At 43.7% G+C, this 24,301-nt stretch overlaps 1 protein-coding gene across 4 annotated transcripts in view; it reads right to left on the reverse strand.

Annotated features, from left to right (window-relative positions):
* exoc3l1 (exocyst complex component 3-like 1) overlaps positions 1-24,301 on the reverse strand; it is a 120,125-nt gene that overhangs the window by 42,635 nt on the left and 53,189 nt on the right. For all 4 annotated transcript variants that reach the window (XM_072279324.1, XM_072279326.1, XM_072279323.1 and 1 more), the window contains 5 exons: positions 13,834-13,951; positions 3,469-3,594; positions 1,762-1,862; positions 1,048-1,155; positions 384-534 (listed from right to left, as the gene is read on the reverse strand). In XM_072279324.1, coding sequence (XP_072135425.1) covers positions 384-534; positions 1,048-1,155; positions 1,762-1,862; positions 3,469-3,594; positions 13,834-13,951 — 604 coding nt within the window. The remainder of the gene's footprint in view (positions 1-383; positions 535-1,047; positions 1,156-1,761; positions 1,863-3,468; positions 3,595-13,833; positions 13,952-24,301) is intronic.

The raw sequence follows: 24,301 nt of genomic DNA on the forward strand, positions 1-24,301 counted from the left end.
ATGTGGGCTTGATATCAATATTTAAGATTTGGATAGGTACATGGATAGGAGGAATATGGAGGGCTATGGTCCAGGAGTGGATTGATGGGACTTGGTATAGCATGGACCAGATGGGCTGAAGGGCCAGTTTCTGTGCTGCAGTGCTCTGTGATTCAATCTGAATAAGATCAAAAGTTTCCTTCCCCAAAGTAAATAGGTTTTTGATGCCAGAATTGTAAACTCTGTACAGAATTGTAAATCCTAAATTGCCTGATTGGAACCCACAACTTGCTGCTTTGGTTGCCTGAAGTGATCCAGTATTAACACTTCCAATCCCTGCTTATTAAACTGGTGTTCCCACCCACTCCAGTCCTTCACTGAGTGAGCAACGCTCAGTTGAGTACCTGCAGCTCCAGGAGCATTTCATCTATCAGTAGCCTGCAGCTCTTCTTCATGGCTCGATCCACAGCCGTGTCAACGGTGTGAGCAGCTTTCAAGCAGCAGTCATTGTGGGATCCTCCATCGCTTTGCTGCTGTAGCCACTGAACTGATCTCCTGAAACACAAGGGGGACAACGTCACTCAACCCATGCCCAAATGAAACAACCTGGTTCCTCCTCCTCCCAACCACTTTTCTTGTTCATCCAGCCAATAGGAACTTCGGAGCAGGTTCAGTTCTCCCCTTCTGCCAAGATCCTTGTTTCTATGGACCCTTATCAATATCACCCCGGCTCAAATCCCAAGCTCTGGTCGATTGTCCTTCACTGGTCGGAGGACTGAGTTCAAGAGCCGTGAGCTGTATAAAGCCCTGGTTAGACCACACTTAGCACAACCTTGCGAAATAAAAGGCCTGTAGAGCACTGTAGTGTTCTATGATCTAAGTGCTGGATACTCTCGGATCAAGGCTGGGAAGAGGGTGAAATCTAATAGTGCACACATGCAAATGTGGACCCAGACACCAGCTTCCATTGTCCATTCATCCTGCACCCTGCATCGCAAGAAATGCTCACCACATTCCCTTCTCCCAGTGATCTGATGTACAGACAGTAACTGAGAAATCTCCTCGTACCTGAATGCGATACAGTTGTTGACGGCAGCCAGGAGGTTCAGCATGTAATGCTTAGGCTGGGTATCCTTACTCCGTTCCCTCCCATAGCTGATGACAGCCTCGCGGAACCTAAAATATACATCAGGTCCGTAAAGTACAATGGATCAGGATGGGGTGTATCTACATTTACAAAGAGCACTACCATAGGAAAGCAGCATCCATCATCAAGGACACCCACCATTCAGGCCATGCCTTCTTCTCTCTACCACCATTATGTAGGAGGTACAGGAGTCTTATGTCCCACACTGCCAAGTTCAGAAACGATTATTACCCTACAACCATTTGGCTCCTGAACTGGTGTGGATAACTTCACTCACCTCAACTCTGAACTGATTCCACAACCTACAGATCCACTTTCAAGTTCTCATTATTATTTATTTCATTTTTCCAATTTCTCTTCCTTTGCAATATTGGTTGTTTGTCAGTACAATACAATAGAATTTTAAAAAATCTGTACATAAGCAAAGAACAGATTTTTATAAATTCTATTGTATTTCTTTATTTTCCTGTAAATGCCTGCAAGAATGAATCTCGAAGAGGTATATGTTGACACATATCTATTTTGACAATAAATTTAACTTGACAGAATACACTCCATAGTTTTCTCATCACTGTGCGAGTTGGCAGCAGCAGAGAAGATGTGATTCCTTCCTCCATTGACTTTATGGAAGTTACCTGTACAGGAAGGACTCGAGCTCCTGCAAAGCCATCACGATCACTTGGTCTCTTAGGTGGTCACCAATCATCGTCGCCACCTGGACGTTCTCTTCCAGCATCTGGATGGGAGAGGAAAAAGTTTGATGCTCAGGGCAAGAATGCATAGGGTACATTCCACATCCCTCATGAGCTGTGTCAGCATCCCTGTGTGACCACCGGCTTCAAGGCCTGCTGGCTGCTGCAGATTGTGAGCAATGGCAAAACTTCAGGGCTCACCCGCAGAGCAGCCGAGCAGCACAGCCAGTAGAATCACTGCTTGGCGGCTTTGGCGATGCGGGTTCGATCCTGACCTTGGGTGCCATCAGTGTGGAGTTAGACCATATGACATAGGAGCAGTATTCGGCCATTCAGCCTATCGAGTCTGCTCTACCATTCAATCAAGTTTGCAAGTTCTGAGGGTCTCTGCGGGTGCTCTAGTGCCACAAGTGGACACGGAACTGGAAGTTGAGTTGACCCATAAGGAGGGTAAGGTCACCTTATAACTGCTGGCTGGAGGCAAAGGTGTTCCAGCCCTGCGACACTAGCAGATGGTGAGAGTGGAGCAAGCAGCAGTTGACAGCTGTTGGATCTGGAGATGACATTGTCCAATAGATTCTTCTTAAATCCAGAAAGAGATGCACATTTTGTTATTAGATGTTCATCACAGTAAAGCACTGCAAGCAAATAACAGCAGCAGGTAACAAACTCTATCAGACAGCACCTATGGAGGGGAATAAACAATTGATATGTCAGGACGAAACCCTTCATCAGGACTGGAAAAGAAAGGGACAGAGGCCAGAATAAGAAGGTAAGGTAGGGGAAGGAGTACATGTTGACAGGTGAAAGGTGAAACCAGGTGAGGGAGAAAACGGGTTAAAGTGGGGGAGGGAGGATGAAGTACAAAGCTGGGAGGTGATAGGTGGAAGAGGTAAAGGGCTGAAGAAGAAACAATTTGATATGAGAGGGAAGTGGACCAAGGACCAAAGGGTATGAGGAGAGGCACCAGAGAGAGATGAGGGGCAACTGAGGAGAAGAGAATGAGTGAGAGGGTAACCAGAATAGGGAATGTAAAAAGAGAGAAAGACCCTCCAAACTTCTAACCCCCTCCCCATCCCCCACTTGGTCTCACCTATTGTCTGCCAGTTTATACTCTTTCCCCTCTCCCCACGCTCTTATTCTGGCTCCTTCTTACTTCTCAGCCTGAAATGTTGACTCCTTATTCCCTCTGCAGATGCTGCCTAAACTGCTGAGTTCCTCCAGCATTTTGTGTGTGTTACTCTGGATTTCCAGTATCTGCAGAATCTCTTGTGTTTACCTTTAACGAACTAACTCTAACAAAGAATCTTCCTGGTGATCCTTCTTTATACTGAAAACTGTACCATTTGGAGTGATAAGGGGATTTTCTTTGATAAGAACAGCCTATGAGACAATTCAGTTTATGCTGGCATGACACAGACATACAGACAAAAAACTACATGAAATACAGAACCAGCTATACTACAAATGACTGAAAATCCACTGAACATTTATGGACAAACAGGTGATTATACCAACATATAAGCAAGCATAAAGAACATTAAACTACAAGAAGAAGTGAGAATGGGTAATAATTTAGTCCCTAATCCAACATGCCCAAGGTCCTGGGGCCGCCACAGCATGTGCAGCATGTGCCACTGTTCCGCCCACCTGAGTCACGATGGCTGGCAGGCTGGAGTGATAGTAGCCCTCGTGGTCAGACTCTGGCCCCTCTTCACTGTGCCAGTCGCTCATCTCAGCGTCCAGCGCCTTCTGCATCCAGTCAGACAGTGCCACCTGAAACATGGAGGATTCAGGATTCAGTTACATCAGACCTCGTCAGTGCTTTCCCCAGGTAACCAGGCTTCCTCGAGCAAAGCTCTGGTTCTGACACTGGGCTTGTTTATTAACCTGGTCTTGCCTTTCAAATTGGATCGGAGACTGGGCTGGGCCACACCTGAGACAGCTGTTTCACGTGGTGAGGCAGAGGAAAATGGCAATAGGTCACTTTGTCTCTGTGTAGAGTTGTGGACCTGGATAGTATGGAAGCAGGCCCTGATATGAAATATGAGAGAGTTGCCAAATCACTTATTATCTTAATTAATGCATATTTTACACCATAAACTTTGTATCTGTTAACTCGGAGTGACAGACAGGGGTTTATCTCAACAACAACCTCCTCCTTCCCATGTGTGACACAAAGATGACAAGCCAGTAGGGAAAGGAAATGGCCTCCTGCTCCTTAAAGAGGATCTGACACCATTTTGAGATGGTGGGTGGGATCACATTATGTCAACAGAATCCTGTTGCAGCTGGGGCACCCGGACTCCTTGGCAGCAAGACACGCTGGAACTCAGTGGGTCTGTGGAAAAGGACTATGTCTGAGCTTCTACTGCCGTACAGGTGGCTGAGTCAGGTGGGGAAGCCCCTGGAACAATGAAACAGGCATCACCTCAGAGTTAAATGTTCAAAGTAAATCTTTTACCTAATTACATATATGTCACCATTTACTACTTTGAGATTCATTTTCTTGCAGGCATCCATAGGATAATAAAAAAATAGAATAGAGCTTATGGAAAACCATACACAACAAAGACTGACAAAGATCCAATCTGCAAAAGAAGGCAAATTGTGCCAACAATAAATTAAAAAGATAATAAATAATACTGAGAACATGTAGAGTCCTTCATATTGTATCAATAGCCTATGGAATCAGTTCAGCAGTGAGGAGAGTGAAGTTATCCATGCTGGATCCCTATCAGGCGGCCACATGAGTGCTATGTTTGTTTGTGTCTTCTTTCCTTTATAGTCTACACTACAGAATGTACGAACCATGAATATAAAGTTTTTATTGCTTACACTCTTCCTGAAGTCAAATGAAGTAATTTGTTAAATTAAAAGAGCTGTCTTATTTAGAGATACAGGCCTTTCCAGCCCACAAGCCTGCACCACCCAAATGGGCAGCATGGTAGTACAGTGATCAGCACACCACTTTAATGTAAAGACAATCCGGGTTCAATTCCCGGAGTTTGTACATTCTTCCCATGACAGTGTGCTTTTTCTCTGGGTGCTCTGGTTTTTATCCACAGTCCAAAGCCGTATTGGTTGGTAGGCTAATTTGGTCATTGTAAATTATCCGGTGATCAGGCTAGGATTGAATCTGAGGGTTGCTGGGCAGGGCAACTGAAAGGGCCATAAGAGCCTTTTCCGCGCTGTATCTCAATGAATAATTAAATAAACAAACATGTCCATGTGAGCAATTAACTCACCAACCCATACGTCTTTGGAACATGGGAGTAAACCTGTGGGAGAGCGTACAAACTCCTTCCAGGCTGCAGTGGGAATTCCACTGGCACTGTGATAGTGTTACACTAACCACTGCTCTACCATGCCACCCTTTGTCTTGTTTACTCCCTAATATTCTGTCCAGATTCGTTCTGGACTCCCGTTCCCCACCCCCACACCCCCACACCCCCACACACTGCTTCCTAACCTAACTTTCCCATATACTTCCAGGGGTGTCTTAATTGAAAACATGCTGGGAACTTAAATGGCTTTATTTCAAGTTAATTGCTTGAGAAATTGAATGTCACAAGAAGTTCCATTGAAGAGATTGAGTGCTGTTATCAGTGAGCTCACTGCTGTGTTGTCTTTGTGGGAAAAGGGTTGTTCCCTGGAATCTGATTCATTGTCTCATAAACAGTTAATTTATGCTGGCTGTCAATCTTCACTGTCTTGGGCGATGCATGGCTTGAACATACTCCAAGCTGTGTTTCTGAATTCTTCAACAAGGCAAAAAAAGAACTACATTCATACCAGCCCTAATCCTTATCTCGCGATGCTCAACAGTTTGGTGGGGCGTGGTCTTTTGCACGAAACGGGGGTATAATACTAATGCTTTTTAAGCACTGATCAGACCACACTTGGAGTATTGTGAGCAGGTTTGGTTCTTTTATCTAAGAAACAATGTGGTAGCAGTGGAGTAGGTCCCAAGGAGGTTCACGAGAATGATCGTGAGAATGAGAAGGTTAGCATATGCGGAGTGTTTGATGACTCTGGGCATGTTCTCATTGGAGTTTAGAATAGTTGGGGGGGGAGAATCTTTGAAACCTATTGAATAATGAAAGGCATGGGTAGAATGGAGATGGAGCAATGTTTCCTATAGTGGGAGAGCTTAGGACCAGAGAGCACAGAATACAAGGACATCCCTTTAGAACAGAGATGAGGAGGAATTTCTATAGGCAGAGGGTGGCGAATCTGTGGAATTCAATGCCTCAGACAGCTGTGGAGGACAAGTCATTGTGTATATTTAAAATGGAGGTTGATAGGTTCTTGATTTGATTAGTCAGGGTATCAAAGGTTACAGGGGGAAGGCAGGAGAATAGGGTTGAGAGAGATAATAAATCAGCCATGGTGGAATGGTGGTGCAGATTCAATGGGCAGAATGCTCTAATTCTGCTCCTATTACTTCTAGTTTTATGGTCTTATTGACAAAGTGAGTGTGGGACATGAGTGGTAGTGGGTAGTTTGGAGAAAAATCAAAGGAAGGCATCCCTTTCATGAAGCCCAGTTTGGGTGGGGCAGGGAATGTCACAGAGGTCACTGGACATAGGATCTTAAACAATAAGTTTGTTGTAACCTTTGAGACTGAAGGCCAGAAGAAACTGTGGTGAAGGGTTCAAGGAGATGGTTGGTGGTGGAGGAGGGGAGTCAGGGATTTCCCTATCAGGGTAACATTGGATATGGACTTGGTACAGTGGTGGCACAGTTGTTAAGTTACTGGACCAACAATCCTGAGACCCAAGTTTAATTCTCATTGTTCTAGTGTAGTTCAATTTGTATGAACATCACTTTCTGTGTGTAAGCTCATTTTTCTATCATTTCCTGCATGGATTAATTGGATTTCAACTGCAGTACATGGTGGAAAGATACCTGTCTTCAGCCTCTCTTTATTTGCCCTTGAAGCAGCAATATATTTTCGCAAGTATTTACATAAATATATTATGTACATATTTACACACACACACATATATATATATATATATATATATATATATATATATACACAATAGACAAATAGACAATAGGTGCAGGAGTAGGCTATTCGGCCCTTCAAGCCAGCACCACCATTCACTGTGATCATGGCAAATCATCCACAATCAGTATTCAGTCAGTATTCAGTTCCTGCCTTATCCTCATAACCTTTGATTCCGCTATCCTTAAAAGCTCTATCCATCTCTTTCTTGAAAGCATCCAGAGACTTGGCCTCCACAGCCTTCTGGGGCAGAGCATTCCATATATCCACCACTCTCTGGGTGAAAAAGTTTTTCCTCAACTCCATTCTAAATGGCCTACCCCTTATTCTTAAACTGTGGCCTCTGGTTCTGGACTCACCCATCAGCAGGAACATGCTTCCTGCCTCCAGCGTGTCCAATCCCTTAATAATCTTAGATGTTTCAATAAGATCCCCTCTCAGCCTTCTAAATTCCAGAGTATACAAGCCCAATCGCTCCAATCTTTCAACATATGACAGTCCCGCCATCCCGGGAATTAACCTTGTGAACCTACGCTGCACTCCCTCAATAGCAAGAATGTCCTTCCTCAAATTTGGAGACAAAAACTGCACACAGTACTCCAGGTGTGGTCTCACCAGGGCCCTGTACAACTGCAGAAGGACCTCTTTGCTCTTATACTCAATTCCCCTTGTTATGAAGGCCAGCATGCCATTAGCTTTCTTCACTGCCTGCTGTACTTGCATGCTTGCTTTCAGTGACTGATGTACAAGAACACCTAGATCTCGTTGTGCTTCCCCTTTTCCTAACTTGACTCCATTTAGATAATAATCTGCCTTCCTGTTCTTACCAACAAAGTGGATAACCTCACATTTATCCACATTAAACTGCATCTGCCATGCATCTGCCCACTCACCCAGCCTGTCCAAGTCACCCTGCATCCTCATAACATCCTCCTCACGTTTCACACTGCCACCGAGCTTTGTGTCATCAGCAAATTTGCTAATGTTACTTTTAATTCCCTCATCTAAATCATTAATATATATTGTAAACAGCTGCGGTCCCAGCACTGAACCCTGCGATATCCCACTGGTCACCGCCTGCCATTCCGAAAGGGAGCTGTTAATCGCTACTCTTTGTTTTCTGTCAGCCAGCCAATTTTCAATCCATGTCAGTACTCCAATGCCATGTGCCCTAATTTTGCCCACTAATCTCCTATGTGGGACTTTATCAAAGGCTTTCTGAAAGTCCGGGTACACTACATCCACTGGCTCTCCCTTGTCCATTTTCATAGTTACATCCTCAAAAAATTCCAGAAGATTAGTCAAGCACGATTTCCCCTTCGTAAATTCATGCTGACTCGGACCGATCCTGTTACTGCTATCCAGATGTGTCGTAATTTCATCTTTTATAATTGACTCCAGCATCTTTCCCACCACCGACGTCAGGCTAACCGGTCTATAATTCCCCGTTTTCTCTCCTCCTCCCTTCTTGAAGAAAGGGACAACATTAGCCACCCTCCAATCCACAGGAACTGATCCTGAATCTATAGAACATTGGAAAATGATTACCAATGCATCCACGATTTCTAAAGCCACCTCCTTAAGTACCCTGGGATGCAGACCATCAGGTCCCGGGGACTTATCAGCCTTCAGACCCAACAGCCTATCCAACACCATTTCCTGCCTAATATAAATTTCCTTCAGTTCATCCATTACCCTAGGTCCTTTGGCCACTATTATATCTGGGAGATTGTTTGTGTCTTCCCTAGTGAAGACAGATCCAAAGTACCTGTTCAACTCGTCTGCCAGTTCCTTGTTCCCCATAATAAATTCACCCGTTTCTGTCTTCAAGGGCCCAATTTTGGTCTTAACTATTTTTTTCCTTTTCACATACCCAAAGAAGCTTTTACTATCCTCCTTTATATTCTTGGCTAGTTTATCTTCGTACCTCATTTTCCCACTTATTGCCTTTTTAGTTACCTTCTGTTGCTCTTTAAAAGTTTCCCAATCATCCGGCTTCCCGCTTGTCCTTGCTATGTTATACTTCTTCTCTTTTAAACAGGAAATTAGAAATGTGTGCAATAAAGGAACAGCAGTTATAATGGGTGACTTCAATCTACATGTAGATTGGGTGAACCAAATTGGTAAAGGTACTGAGGAAGAGGATTTCTTGGAATGTATGCGGGATGGTTTTTTGAACCAACATGTCGAGGAACCAACTAGAGAGCAGGCTATTCTAGACTGGGTTTTGAGCAATGAGGAAGGGTTAATTAGCAATCTTGTCGTGAGAGGCCCCTTGGGTAAGAGTGACCATAATATGGTGGAATTCTTCATTGAGATGGAGAGTGACATAGTTAATTCAGAAACAAAGGTTCTGAACTTAAAGAGGGGTAACTTTGAAGGTATGAGATGTGAATTAGCTAAGATAGACTGGCAAATGACACTTAAAGGATTGACGGTGGATATGCAATGGCAAGCATTTAAAGATTGCATGGATGAACTACAACAATTGTTCATCCCAGTTTGGCAAAAGAATAAATCAAGGAAGGTAGTGCACCCATGGCTGACAAGAGAAATTAGGGATAGTATCAATTCCAAAGAAGAAGCGTACAAATTAGCCAGAAAAAGTGGCTCACCTGAGGACTGGGAGAAATTCAGAGTTCAGCAGAGGAGGACAAAGGGCTCAATTAGGAAAGGGAAAAAAGATTATGAGAGAAAACTGGCAGGGAACATAAAAACTGACTGTAAAAGCTTTTATAGATACGTAAAAAGGAAAAGACTGGTAAAGACAAATGTAGGTCCCCTACAGACAGAAACAGGTGAATTGATTATGGGGAGCAAGGACATGGCAGACCAATTGAATAATTACTTTGGTTCTGTCTTCACTAAGGAGGACATAAATAATCTTCCAGAAATAGTAAGGGACAGAGGGTCCAGTGAGATGGAGGAACTGAGTGAAATACATGTTAGTAGGGAAGTGGTGTTAGGTAAATTGAAGAGATTAAAGGCAGATAAATCCCCAGGTCCAGATGGTCTGCATCCCAGAGTGCTTAAGGAAGTAGCCCAAGAAATAGTGGATGCATTAGTGATAATTTTTCAAAACTCATTAGATTCTGGACTAGTTCCTGAGGATTGGAGAGTGGCTAATGTAACCCCTCTTTTTAAAAAAGGAGGGAGAGAGAAACCGGGGAATTATAGACCGGTTAGCCTAACGTCGGTGGTGGGGAAACTGCTGGAGTCAGTTATCAAAGATGCGATAACAGCACATTTGGAAAGCGGTGAAATGATCGGACAAAGTCAGCATGGATTTGTGAAAGGAAAATCATGTCTGACGAATCTCATAGAATTTTTTGAGGATGTAACTAGTAGAGTGGATAGGGGAGAACCAGTGGATGTGGTATATTTGGATTTTCAAAAGGCTTTTGACAAGGTCCCACACAGGAGATTAGTGTGCAAACTTAAAGCACATGGTATTGGGGGTAAGGTATTGATGTGGATAGAGAATTGGTTAGCAGACAGGAAGCAAAGTGTGGGAATAAATGGGACCTTTTCAGAATGGCAAGCAGTGACTAGTGGGGTACCGCAAGGCTCAGTGCTGGGACCCCAGTTGTTTACAATATATATTAATGACTTGGATGAGGGAATTAAATGCAGCATCTCCAAGTTTGCGGATGACACGAAGCTGGGCGGCAGTGTTAGCTGTGAGGAGGATGCTAAGAGGATGCAGGGTGACTTGGATAGGTTGGGTGAGTGGGCAAGTTCATGGCAGATGCAATTTAATGTGGATAAATGTGAAGTTATCCACTTTGGTGGCAAAAATAGGAAAACAGATTATTATCTGAATGGTGGCCGATTAGGAAAAGAGGAGGTGCAACGAGACCTGGGTGTCATTATACACCAGTCATTGAAAGTGGGCATGCAGGTACAGCAGGCGGTGAAAAAGGCGAATGGTATGCTGGCATTTATAGCGAGAGGATTCGAGTACAGGAGCAGAGAGGTACTACTGCAGTTGTACAAGGCCTTGGTGAGACCACACCTGGAGTATTGTGTGCAGTTTTGGTCCCCTAATCTGAGGAAAGACATCCTTGCCATAGAGGGAGTACAAAGAAGGTTCACCAGATTGATTCCTGGGATGGCAGGACTTTCATATGAAGAAAGACTGGATGAATTAGGCTCGTACTCGTTGGAATTTAGAAGATTGAGGGGGGATCTGATTGAAACGTATAAAATCCTAAAGGGATTGGACAGGCTAGATTCAGGAAGATTGTTCCCGATGTTGGGGAAGTCCAGAACGAGGGGTCACAGTTTGAGGATAAGGGGGAAGCCTTTTAGGACTGAGATTAGGAAAAACTACTTCACACAGAGAGTGGTGAATCTGTGGAATTCTCTGCCACAGGAAACAGTTGAGGCCAGTTCATTGGCTATATTTAAGAGGGAGTTAGATATGGCCCTTGTGGCTACGGGGATCAGGGGGTATGGAGGGAAGGCTGGTGCAGGGTTCAGAGTTGGATGATCAGCCATGATCATAATAAATGGCAGTGCAGGCTCAAAGGGCCGAATGGCCTACTCCTGCACCTATTTTCTATGTTTTTCTATGTTTTATTTTTATACTGTCCATTACCTCCCTTGTCAGCCACGGCCTCCCCTTACTCCCCTTAGGATCTTTCTTCCTCTTTGGAATGAACTGATCCTGCACCTTCCGCATTATTCCCAGAAACACTTGCCATTGCTGCTCCACTGTCATCCCTGCTAGGGTGTTGTTCCATTGAACTTTGGCCAGCTCCTCCCTCATAGCACCATAGTTCCCTTTGTTCAACTGTAATACTTCCGAGTTTCCCTTCTCCCTCTCAAATTGTAGATTAAAACTTATCATATTATGGTCATTATCTCCTAATGGCTCCTTTACCTTGAGGTCCCTGATCAAATCCAGTTCATTGCACAACACTAAATCTAGAATTGCGTCCTCTCTGGTAGGCTCCAGTCAAAGCTGTTCTAAGAATCCATCTCGGAGGGACTCCACAAACTCCCTTTTTTGGGGTCCAGTACCAACCTGATTCCTCCAGTCTACCTGCATGTTGAAGTCCCCCTTAACAACTGTAGCATTACCTTTGCGACATGCCAGTTTTAACTCTTGAATCAACTTACACCCTTCATCCATATATATATAGATACATATACATATATTTTCAATTAAAATCCCTGAAGGAAGCTTCCACCTCAGGTGAATTCTGAGAAGGTGTTTAAATCACTGCATAGCTTTGTATATCCGCACTGTGAGGACAGTAGACCCACTGTTGCATAAAACAACTTGTCTCATTATTGAGGACCACAGGTGATTGTTGAGAATATCCGTCAAAATCGTTCATATTCCACAAAGACTGGTCTATATGTGACTCCATACCCATTGATGTGTTTGACTGAAATGGCCACAAGCCATGCTGTTCAGGAGTCTTTTGGGATCAGCAATAAATGTTGGCCTCATTCTGGATATAAATATTAAAAAATGCCAATCTAGTGACAACAAAAATGATTCTGCAGATGATGGAAGCCTTGAGCAACACACACAAAATGCTGGAGGTACTCAGCAGGACAGGCAGCATCTCTGGAGTGGAATAAACAGTCAACATTTTGGGACAAAACACTATCAGGACAAGAAAGGAAGAGGCAAGACACCAGAGTAAGAAGGGGGTTGGGAGGGGAAGGAATACAAGCTGCAGATGAGAGGTGAGACTGAGTGAGAGGGAAGGCAGCTGGGGAGAGGGAATTGTTGTGAGAAGCTGGGAGGTGATAGGTAGAAGAGGTAAAGGGCTGAAGAAGGAATCTGATAGGAGAGGACAGAAGACCAAAGGTTGTCAACCTGAAATGTCAACTGCTTATTTCCCTCCATAGATGGTGCCTGACCTGCTGAGTTCCTCCAGTGTTGTGTGTGTGTAGATTTAGTGATGAAATAACAAAACCTGCTGTTGTCTGCGAAATCTTTATTGTACAATATAATCTGATGACTCCCAGGGCAAACACATGAATACTATCAATGTAAGTACAACCAGAAGGCTCATCTGACTACTTAGCCATTATCTATTCAATCAAATTCAACCCATCAAGCCAGTTCCAACTTGCAGTAAAATCAAGTCTGATCAACTACCTCAACATCAAACAAGTTGGGGGTGGGGTGGGTGGAGGGTTTTTTTTTGCCACAACAGCCAAGATCTCACTCGGGCCAGCAATTTCAATTCCCCTTCCCATTCCCACACCAATATACCTGCCTATGGACTCCTCTACTGCTACATGGAAGCTAGACACAGATTAGAGGAACATAATCTCATATTCTGTTTTGTTAGTCTCCAACCAGACAGCAGCAACGTTGATTTCCCTAACTTTCTGTTCTGTTCTTTGTTTTCTCTTATCTCTCTAGGTTCATTCCTCCTTCTCTTTCCCCCTCCCCATCCTCACGACCTGCTCATCATCCATACCTGGTTCCATGGCCCACTTGACCTCTCCTATCACATTCCATCTTCTTAAGCACTTTTCATAAGGCATAGGAATAGAATTAGGCCACTCAGGCAATCGAGTTTGCTCTATCACCTTCCATCTTCTCACATCATTCCCACTCCCCACCCACCTACCTACCCTCTCTCCTCCAGGTTCATCTATTATCTACCAGTTCAAGCTCCTGCCCTCCCCCTACCCCTTTTATTTTGGGTTCTGCCCTCTTTCTTTCCAGTCCTGATGTAGGGTCTCGGTCCGAAATGCCGACTGTTCATTTCCTTCCACAGATGCTGCCTGATCTGCTGAGTTCCTCCCTTATTTTGTGTTCATTGCTCAAGATTTCTGGCATCTGCAAAATCTTTCATGTCACTGTAACCCTGCAGTTGCAAATCCCAGCCTCACACTGTGAGCCACTGCTTTGATTTGCTGTTATGAGTATCTGCAGAGCTGCTGCTTAAAGTTGGGTTTTTCCAAAAATCATCTGATAAATTTGAGTGCTGGCTGGCCCGCCCAAGCTTAAAACCTTATATACTCACCCGCACAGCATTTACATATTTAATCTGCAGCTGTTCCAGAGCATCCTGAGAAATCAGAGGGCTCAGTGAGGCGACATCAACATCAGGAAAAAGATCAGGATGATCCATCATTTCAGGACTGCTGGGGAAAAAGAAAATTAACAGAAAGGAAAACAGGAAGCAAGGAAGCAATAACACCATTAGGAAAGATTAACCTTCTGAGGCAATTACAAGCACATTATTACCAGCAGCTGCTTCTGAAGTAGGTCTCCTTCCCTTCCATCAGAGGACATTTCCTGTCAGCAGGAATGTTCAAGGCCAAGGAATTAGGGAGCCAATTTAGTTAAAGAGTGTAATGAGAACAAACAGGTACAGAATGTTTGGAGTTTAGCAGAACGAGGACAGATGCTCTTCAAGCATAAAGAGGCCATGAATATAATGTGTATAAATGGGATTAGTACAGTCAGGGTGCAAGTGTTGGCACGGAAACAGTGGGCCAAAGTGCCCATTCCTGTGCTTTACGACTCTAATACTCTATGAATCCTATAGTGGGGGAATCTAGAATTACAGGCAGAAGGATGTCCCTTTAGAACAGAGATGAGTTATTTCTTTAATCAGGGGATGGTGATTCTGTGTCGCAGACGGCTGTGGAGGCCAAGTCACTGGGTATATTTAAAGCAGAGGTGATAGGTTCTTGATGAGTAAGGGTGTCACAGGTCACAGGGAGAAGGCAAGAGAATGGTGTTGAGAGGAATCTCTTCTTAAGAGGCATGACACGGTAAATGTTGAGATGTTGCCACTAGGAGGAGATTCTCAGACGAGGATATGATTAGAGAGTCATACAGCACAGAAACAGGCTCTTTCGCCCACCTGGTTCATGCCCACCAAGATTTCCATCTAATCAAGTCCCATTCTGTCTGTATCGCCCAAAACCTTTCCTGTTCACACGTATCCAAGTACCTTCCTGTCCATGTACGTGTCCAAGTACATTTCCTTCTGGCTGCTTGTTCCTACACTGACCATCCTCTTGGTGAAAGTGACCCATTAGGTCCCTATTAAATATCTCCCCTTTCATTTACGCCCATGCCTTCTAGTTTTTGATTTCCCAATGCTTACAATGGTTACATGATTGAGGGGTGGGGGTGGGAGATTGTCAATCATAACTAAGGTAGTTATGAACTTCTCCTGACACTGGATGTTGGATCTCTGGAATACTCTCCCCTGCAGAATTGTGGAGGCTGGATCATTGGGATATTTAATGAGGAAATACAAACGTAGATCATAGCTCAGGGAACTGAGAGCAGTGGGGTATTGGCACAGATGAGTTGACTGGGGAAGATCGGCCAAAATCATATTGAATAATGTGGCAGGTTTGAGTTACTGCATGGCCTGCTCCTGCTCCCAGTTTCTTGTGCAACCATCAAATTATTGAAAGTACTGAGTACAGGAGTTGAGATGTTATGTTAAAGTTGGATAAGTATTGTGTGCAGTTCTGGTTACTTATCCACAGGAGAGATATCACTAAGGGTGAAGGAGAGCAGACAAATTTTACAAGGATGTTGTTGGGACCTGAGAACCTGAGTAATACAGAAAGGTTGAATAGGTTAGGACTTGTTTGCCTGGAGTTTAGGAGAATGAGGGGAGATGTGATCGAGGTATACAAAATTATGAGGGGTGTATGTGAAGGGTACGTTTTCCACTGAGGATGAGTGAATGGATGGGGGGAGGGGTATGGAGGGCCTTGGTCTAAGTGTAGGTTGATGGTACTAGCCAGAATAATAGTTTGGCATGAACTAGATGGGCCAAAGAACCTGTTTCTGTGCTGTACTGTTCTATGTCTCTCTGACTATGACTGTATTTATTCAATTTGTCCCAGGTCTTTGCAAAGAGTGTCCAATTAGTCCTCCCCTACTCCACTCTGCAGCTTAACACTTTTCCAGTTCTAATGAAAGGTGTTTGACTCTGCACCTCTCTCTAAGGACACTGCCTGACCTGTTGAGTGTTTCCCGTGTTTTCTGTTTTTGTTCTGATCCCCAGCACCTGCAGCTTTTAGTTGCTTTTAACCCTACTTCTCTGTCCCTTCCCCATAGCTCTGGGGACTCTTCCTTCTTAAGCTGAGACTAACAAAAAGTGATATTTGCTGCCCTTTCTTTAATGCGCTTTCATTATTAATGATATTACTTTAATATTACTTTCACTGATAACTGCAGAATGTTCAGTTCCATTTGCAGCTCCTCAGTGGTTTGTGGATTGGACGCTGTGGTTCATGTTACGGTGTGTTTTGGATTTATGCTTACTCCTTTTTTTGTTGCTATTTTGTGTGATTTTGTTTGAGGCAGACTGGCTCTGTGGTCCGATGTTAAGATAACGAGTGATACAGAGCTGGATTGAACTGAACTGAACTGAATAAGCCTGGACTAGTTGGGTGTTTTGCATTCTGTGTTTCTCACTTGTTTTTTTGATGTTTGTGTGATTTGTCCTTTTTTTTGTGTGTAGGGGGCTGATGTTTTTCTTTCTTGTTTCATGGCTGCCTGTGTACTGCCTACATACTTTGATAATAAATGTACTTTGGATCTTTGTATGAAGCAGTTGTGCCTGTGTGCAGCAAGGTCTTGGTAGTATTCAGGCTGGCAAGTAACATACACATCACAAAAGTTTTGGGGAGAAAGTCAAACACCCTAGCTTTGACTATCAAAGATTTAAAGATTTCAATGCTATTAACATTGTTGACTGACCCAGCATCAACATCCCAGAACTTGACTGGGCCAGCCAAATAAATAGCAGGACACACGAGGAGTGCTGACGCTGGATGTCCTGTATGACTGACCTCATTGCAATGTAAAACCTACAAGGATGGCAAGAGAATACTCTGCACTCGCCTGGATGGTTGTACCTCCAAAAGCTCTCAAGATGCACAATACCATCCAGGGCAAAGCTGTCTATTCAAATGGCAGCCCATTCACTACCCTGAAGACTCATTCTTGTCCACTGCTAGACAAAGTGCAGCCATGTCCTTGGACTCTTTAATTTTACCTCCATTATTAACAGTTTAAAAGATAAAGATCAGCTTTTATTTGCCACACATACATCAATACAGTGAAAGGTGTCATTTGCATCAACGACCAACAAAGTCTAAGGATGTAGGGGCAGCCTGCAAGTGTGGCCATGCTTCCAACACCATCATAGCATGGCCACAAACCTCGCCCATAATAAGTCTTCAGAATGTGGGAGGAAATTGGAGCACCCAGAGGAAACCAACGTGGTTGTGAGGAGAACGAAGCAACTTCTTACAGGCAGCAACGGGAATTGAACTCTGACTGGTGATCTCTTGTGCCGTAAAGCATTACACTAAACTCTACACTACCGTGCCATCCCTGTTATTGACCCTTCAGATTCCGTGACTATTTTTCTGTCACTCTGTTGAGTGCACAGATATTGTTGTATTTATTACTGCTATGTATATAGTTTAATTTGTCAGCTTCATGGGAGCACTGTATTGAATTGACTTTTTACTTACATTTACTTACATCCTTCATATACATGAGGAGTAAAAATCTTTTACGTTATGTCACCGTCTAAATGTGCAATGTGCAATTTATAGTAATTTATAATAAATATTATGTACAACAGGATAGTCAATATAGCACAGAAATATAGTTGTGTCAACATGAATTAAGCAGTCTGATGGCCTGGTGGAAGAAGCTGTCCCGGAGCCTGTTGGTCCTGGCTTTTATGCCGCGGTACCGTTTAATTGCACCCTGCTGTATGTGACAACAAACGAATCTAACCTGAATCAGAACTGCTTCCAGTGTGTACCCTCTATAGCATACTGTATATCACTGTTCCTTCATTAGCTCCGTTTTGAAATCTGGGAACTCCTGCTCCTGCTGCTCTTCAACAATCAACACCAGCATTACCTCAGTACTAATCAATAAGCTTCAAAATCTGGACCTCTCTACCTCCCTCTGTCACCACATCCTTGACTTCTCAGCTGGAGACCACAGTCAGTACAGATCGGAAACAAAATCTCCTCGCTCACAATCCTCGCAGGCTCACCTCCAGGATGTGTGCTTAGCCCACTGCTCTGCTCGCTCTAAATTCTTTCTGTGTGGCTAGGCACAGATCAAGCGCCACCTATGGTATAAATTTGTCAATGACACATCTGCTGTTACAATCTCAGATGCTGACAAGGAGGTGGACAGCAGAAAGCTAGGTCGGTGGCGCCACAACAACCTTGCACTGAACTACAGTAAGACCAAGGAATTGATAGTGGGCTTCAGGAAGGGGAAATCGAGGGATCGCATACCCTTGTCAAAATGTTGGCAGTGGAAAGGGTGAGCAGTTTCAAGTTCCTGGCTGTCAACATCTCTGAAGATATATCCTGCCCTCAAGATGAACGCATTTTGTGACTGATTTAGATTCTCCCTCCTCTACTGCATTGTGGCTGTTTGTTCCTTATGGCCATGTAGTGCTTCAAGGAGGCAGCTCATTGCCACCTCGTCAACAATAATTAAGGATGGGCAGTAAAACTGGCTTTACTAAAGCTGCTCATAGAAGTGGGAAATATATAAATACAAATTCAATGAGACCAATGAAGGGACTCAAAACAAGTTTCCTGTCAAATTATGAGGCTATAAGGCTAGAACTTGCGGGTGTGAATTGGGATGATGTTTTTGCAGGGAAATGTACTATGGACATGTGGTCGATGTTTAGAGATCTCTTGCGGGATGTTAGGATAAATTTGTCCCTGTGAGGAAGATAAAAAATAATAGGGTGAAGGAACCATGGGTGACAAGTGAAGTGCAAAATCTAGTCAGGTGGAAGAAGGCAGCATGCATGAGGTTTAGGAAGCAAGGATCAGATGGGTCTATTGGAGAATATAGGGAAGCAAGAAAGGAGCTTAAGAAGGGGCTGAGAAGAGCAAGAAGGGGGCATGAGAAGGCCTTGGCGAGTAGGGAAAGGAAAACCCCAAGGCATTCTTCAATTATGTGAAGAACAAAAGGATAACAGGAGTGAAAGTAGGACCGATTAGAGATAAAGGTGGGAAGATGTGCCTGGAGGCTGTGGAAGTGACCGAGGTCCTCAATGAATACTTCTCTTCGGTATTCACCAATGAGAGGGAACTTGATGATGGTGAGGACAATATGAGTGAGGTTGATGTTCTGGAGCATGTTGATATTAAGAGAGAGGAGGTGTTGGAGTTGTTAAAATACATTAGGACAGATAAGTCCCCGGGGCCTGATGGAATATTCCCCAGGCTGCTCCACGAGGCGAGGGAAGAGATTGCTGAGCCTCTGGCTAGGATGTTTATGTCCTCATTATCCACGGGAATGGTACCGGAAGATTGGAGGGAGGCAAATGTTGTCCCCTTGTTCAAAAAAGGTAATAGGGATAGTCCGGGTAATTATAGACCAGTGAGCCTTATGTCTGTGGTGGGAAAGCTGTTGGAAAAGATTCTTAGAGATGGGATCTATGGGCATTTAGAGAATCACGGTCTGATCAGGGACAGTCAGCATGGCTTTGTGAAGGGCAGATCATGTCTAACAACCCTGATAGAGTTCTTTGAGGAGGTGACCAGGCATATAGATGAGGGTAGTGCAGTGGATGTGATCTATATGGATTTTAGTAAGGCATTTGACAAGTTTCAACACGGTAGGCTTATTCAGGAAGTCAGAAGGCATGGGATCCAGAGAAGTTTGGCCAGGTGGATTCAGAATTGGCTTGCCTGCAGAAGGCAGAGGGTGGTGGTGGAGGGAGTACATTCGGATTGGAGGATTGTAACTAGTGGTGTCCCACAAGGATCTGTTCTGGGACCTCTACTTTTCGTTATTTTTTATTAACGACCTGGATGTGGGGGTAGAGGGATGGGTTGGCAAGTTTGCAGACGACACAAAGGTTGGTGGTGTTGTAGTGTAGAGGATTGTCGAAGATTGCAGAGAGACATTGATAGGATGCAGAAGTGGGCTGAGAAGTGGCAGATGGAGTTCAACCCGGAGAAGTGTGAGGTGGTACACTTTGGAAGGACAAACTCCAAGGCAGAGTACAAAGTAAATGGCAGGATACTTGGTAGTGTGGAGGAGCAGAGGGATCTGGGGGTACATGTCCACAGATCCCTGGAAGTTGCCTCACAGGTAGATAGGGTAGTTAAGAAAGCTTATGGGGTGTTAGCTTTCATAAGTCAAGGGATAGTGTTTAAGAGTCGCGATGTAATGATGCAGCTCTATAAAACTCTGGTTAGGCCACAATTGGAGTATTGTGTCCAGTTCTGGTCGCCTCACTATAGGAAGGATGTGGAAGCATTGGAAAGGGTACAGAGGAGATTTACCAGGATGCTGCCTGGTTTAGAGAGTATGCAATATGATCAGAGATTAAGGGAGCGAGGGCTTTACTCTTTGGAGAGAAGGAGGATGAGAGGAGACATGATAGAGGTATACAAGATACTAAGAGGAATAGATAGAGTGGATAGCCAGCGCGTCTTCCCCAGGGCATCACTGTTAAATACAAGAGGGCATGGGTTTAAGGTAAGGGGTGGGAAGTTCAAGGGGGATATTAGAGGAAGATTTTTTACTCAGAGAGTGGTTGGTGCGTGGAACGCACTGCCTGAGTCAGTGGTGGAGGCAGATACACTCATGAAGTTTAAGAGACTACTAGACAGGTATATGGAGGAATTTAAGTTGGTGACTTATATGGGAGGCAGGGTTTGAGGGTCGGCACAACATTGTGGGCCAAAGGGCCTGTTATGTGCTGTACTATTCTGTGTTCTATGTTCTATGTAGCTGAAACACACACACAACCCATACGGTTGATCAGGAGTGGTCGACACTGGCTTTGTTTCCCTGCACGTGAAGATAGTGTGATTCAATGTTTTGGAGGGTCCTCCAGGCAGAAAAATTGTGCATGAGTAGGGAGTGTTTGCAAGAATAATATTTGAGAAAAGATAACACAACTCACAGCATCCTGGAGACTGTAAAGGCTTTAACAAATAAATCTATTCTATTTTATTGCTGTTGTCCAGGCACTAAGCAGCTGGAACAGCCTTTGCTGGTTATTGCCAGTGAACCTAGCTGGCCAAATAAAACAGCAATGGACCTCTGATTCCATAATATCCAATTAAACAAATCTCTCCTTCCTCAGAGTGCCATGGTGGGATTTGAACTTGCATTCCCTGGATAATGTATCCAATAAATATAACTGCTGTACTTCTGTACCCAGCTCTGCTCCCTCACTGACCAGTTGCCACAATACATAGCGTTTTGGTTACTCAATAGATATTTTAAAACCCCTGGCTAATGATTTGGAGAAATAAGTTCAGACCTCAATCATCGTAGAAATTAAGTTCAGTTAGTTAAATAGATCACACGTAGCACAGTAGGGTAACAGTTAGCGCAACACTTTACAGCAGGCAGCTGTAAGATTGTGGTTTGATTTCCACCACTGTCTGTAAGGAGTTTAAACATTCTGTCAGTGACCGCATAGGTTTCCTCCCACATTCCAAAGATGTGTGGTTGGGTTAGTGAGTTATGGGCATGTTATGTTGGGACTGGACGTGTGGTTGCCCCCAGAAATCATTGATTTGATCTGATGCATTTCACTGTATGTTTCAATGGGACAAATAATGACAATCATAATTATGTGTGACTTGGACCTGCATTGTTCCACAGATGTTGCTTGACCTACTGAGTGTTTCCGGTACCCAGATTTCAGACTTCATGTATCTGCAGTTTCATTGATTTATTTTAATTAATTAAAATCTGATTTTCAAACATATCATCAATCACAATGAGCAGCATATCACCTCAATCGCTATAGATTAACTGTCCTGTGGTGCTAGACTACTAATGACCGACAAGACTGATTACAGCCAAGACAGACTCGGCTAGTTGTCCCTTATGAACTTCCAGTACTTTACCCAGCACCGACACAGCTCTCCTCCTTGACAACCATGCTGCTCAGGTGTCCCAGGATCCCTTGGTAGAACCTGTCACTTGGCAACACATTAATGTTAAGCAGTGATAAGAGGAGGAGGCTCCATGAACCACCTCAACAAAGGCAAAACTCTCCATTTTCCATTCAAAAGGCAAGGATGAGGCCAATGGAGTATCAAGTGGGCTGTCCAGCTCACCTAGCCCCTGACACCTCTGGACTTCTGCGAGTTCAACTAACTTCACAGAATATAGAACACTACAACAGAGATTAGGCCCTTTGCTCATGTTCAAGTGGTTTTTGGATTTAGCTGATAACTTGGGCCACCAGTCTTCAGATCTGAATATGGATTGTGGATTTGATTTTAATGTAGTTCTGAACAATATATTCACCGAACAGGCAGACCAGGAAACAGGCACTTGGCTGATTGTCCGCAAATGCATGAGTCCAATCAGCATTCTGTGAGTGTCACAGCATGGCTGTGAGAGTGATTAACGCTTGTTTCGGGTGTGATGTTGGGAAGATTGGAAATATAGATTTGTTTTAATTGTGCTGAATTTTTTTTTGATCTTTTGCACATAAGATATGTGTAGTGCTGTGCACAGGAACAGCTTTCCAGCTAAAGAATCTCCATATGATGCTTGCTGTATCTTGCTTTATCAAATAAAGGGGCTGCTTCATATCTACCGGTACTTTTCTCCGATTATTTCATTCACACAACAACAGCCCACAATGTTGTGCGAACTTTAAACCTACTCTAATCTCAACCTATCAATATATCTGCATAGCCCCCAATGTTTTAAATAATCCATGTGCCTACCTAAGTTTTTAAAATATCCCCTTTTGTACCTGCCTCTATTACAACCCCTGACAGAGTGTTCCATGCACCTACCACTCTCTCTGTAAAAACCCCTCCTCTGATATCTGCCTCCATACTTTCCGCCGATCAGTTTATAAGTATGCCCCCTCATATTAGCTATTTTTGGCTGGGGAAAATTCTATGGCTATCTGCTTAATCTATGCCTCTTATCATTTTGTACACGTCTAGCAATTTGCCCCTCATTCTCCTTCGCTCCAAAGAGAAAAGCCCTAGCTTGCTCAATTGGTCCTCATAAGACATGTATCTAACTCAGGCAGCATTCTGGTAAGTTCTTCTGCACTCTCTCTAAAGCTTCCAAATCCTTCCTATAATGAAGTGACCAGAACTAAACACAATACATCAAGTGTGGTCCAACCAGGATTTTATAGAGCTACAATATCATCTCACTGCTCTTGAACTCAATCCCTTGACTAATGAAGGCCAACACACCATATGCCTTCTTAAGGTATCTTCACAAGGTATCAGAAAACAATTGATACACTGAAGGACTTTAACCCCTTATACCATTCTGGCTAAAATACTGAAGGTTTGTGATCTGCACTTAGCTGTGCCTCTGGCCAGCATTTCAATACAAATCAAACATGTGCAATCTTTGCACAGGTAAATCCCATTCACAAAAGCAACCTGAGGTAGCTTTGCCAGATAACCAGTTAACAACTCAGTCTTTTATAAATATATCTAGCCTTGACTATAGACTGCAGATTGGAATATTAGACTAGAACTAGAGGTCACAGGTTAAGGGTGAAAGGTGAAATATTAAGGTGAAGCTGAGGAGGAACATCTTCACTCTGGATGGTGAGAATCTGCTAGTGGACATAGTGGATGTGAGTTTGATTTCATCATTTGAGAAATCTGGATGGGAGGGAAACATAGGACTGTAGTCCATGTTGAGCCGACTAGGCAGAATAACATTTTGACACAGACTGGATGGGCTGAAGGGTCTGTTTCTGTGTTGTGGTGCTCTATGACTCTATATAAAACTTCTCCATTCTTTATTCTAATACTTTGATGCTCTGGTTTGAGACCCTTAGCCAGGGGAGATAACCTCTGTGTGACCAACCACCTTATCAAACCGTGTAGCAATTTTGTCATTCCCAGTGATACCCCCTTTGATTCAGTTGAATTTTAGCAAGTGCACATATTCAATCTTTCCTCATCTGGCAACCTACTAACATTGGAACTAGTTAAACATATCTATGCTGCATTCCCACTATGGCAAGTATATCTTTTTTTAGGTGAAGGAGTCAAGAATTATATACTGCACTCCAGGTGATGTCTAAGGTCTGTCTCAGCAAGGCCCTCCATAACTGCAGTAAGACATTTCTACTCCTGTATTCCATCTTGGAATAAAAACTATCACAGCATTCACCTCCCTAATCAATTGTTGCAACTGCATGTTGGCTTTCAGTGGGCTTGTATACTCCTCATCCACTTCAACATCAATCTCTTACCAACTGACAAGCACCTCTTTGGTGCACACTTTTCTGTCAAAAGGAACCAAAGAGGAAAATATTTTTCCACATTTCACTGCATCTGAACTGTCCTTGTCCATGAGCTCAGTTTGGACAGGATGATAATAAATGCTCCATTGTTGAAGAATGGCTGTAAGGATAAGCCAGGAAGTGACAGGCTAGTGAACCTGGCATCAGTTGTGGGTAAATTATTGGAAGGTATTCTAAGGGACAT

This window comes from Mobula birostris, chromosome 15, assembly GCF_030028105.1.
Source record: "Mobula birostris isolate sMobBir1 chromosome 15, sMobBir1.hap1, whole genome shotgun sequence".
Lineage (NCBI taxonomy): Eukaryota > Metazoa > Chordata > Chondrichthyes > Myliobatiformes > Myliobatidae > Mobula > Mobula birostris.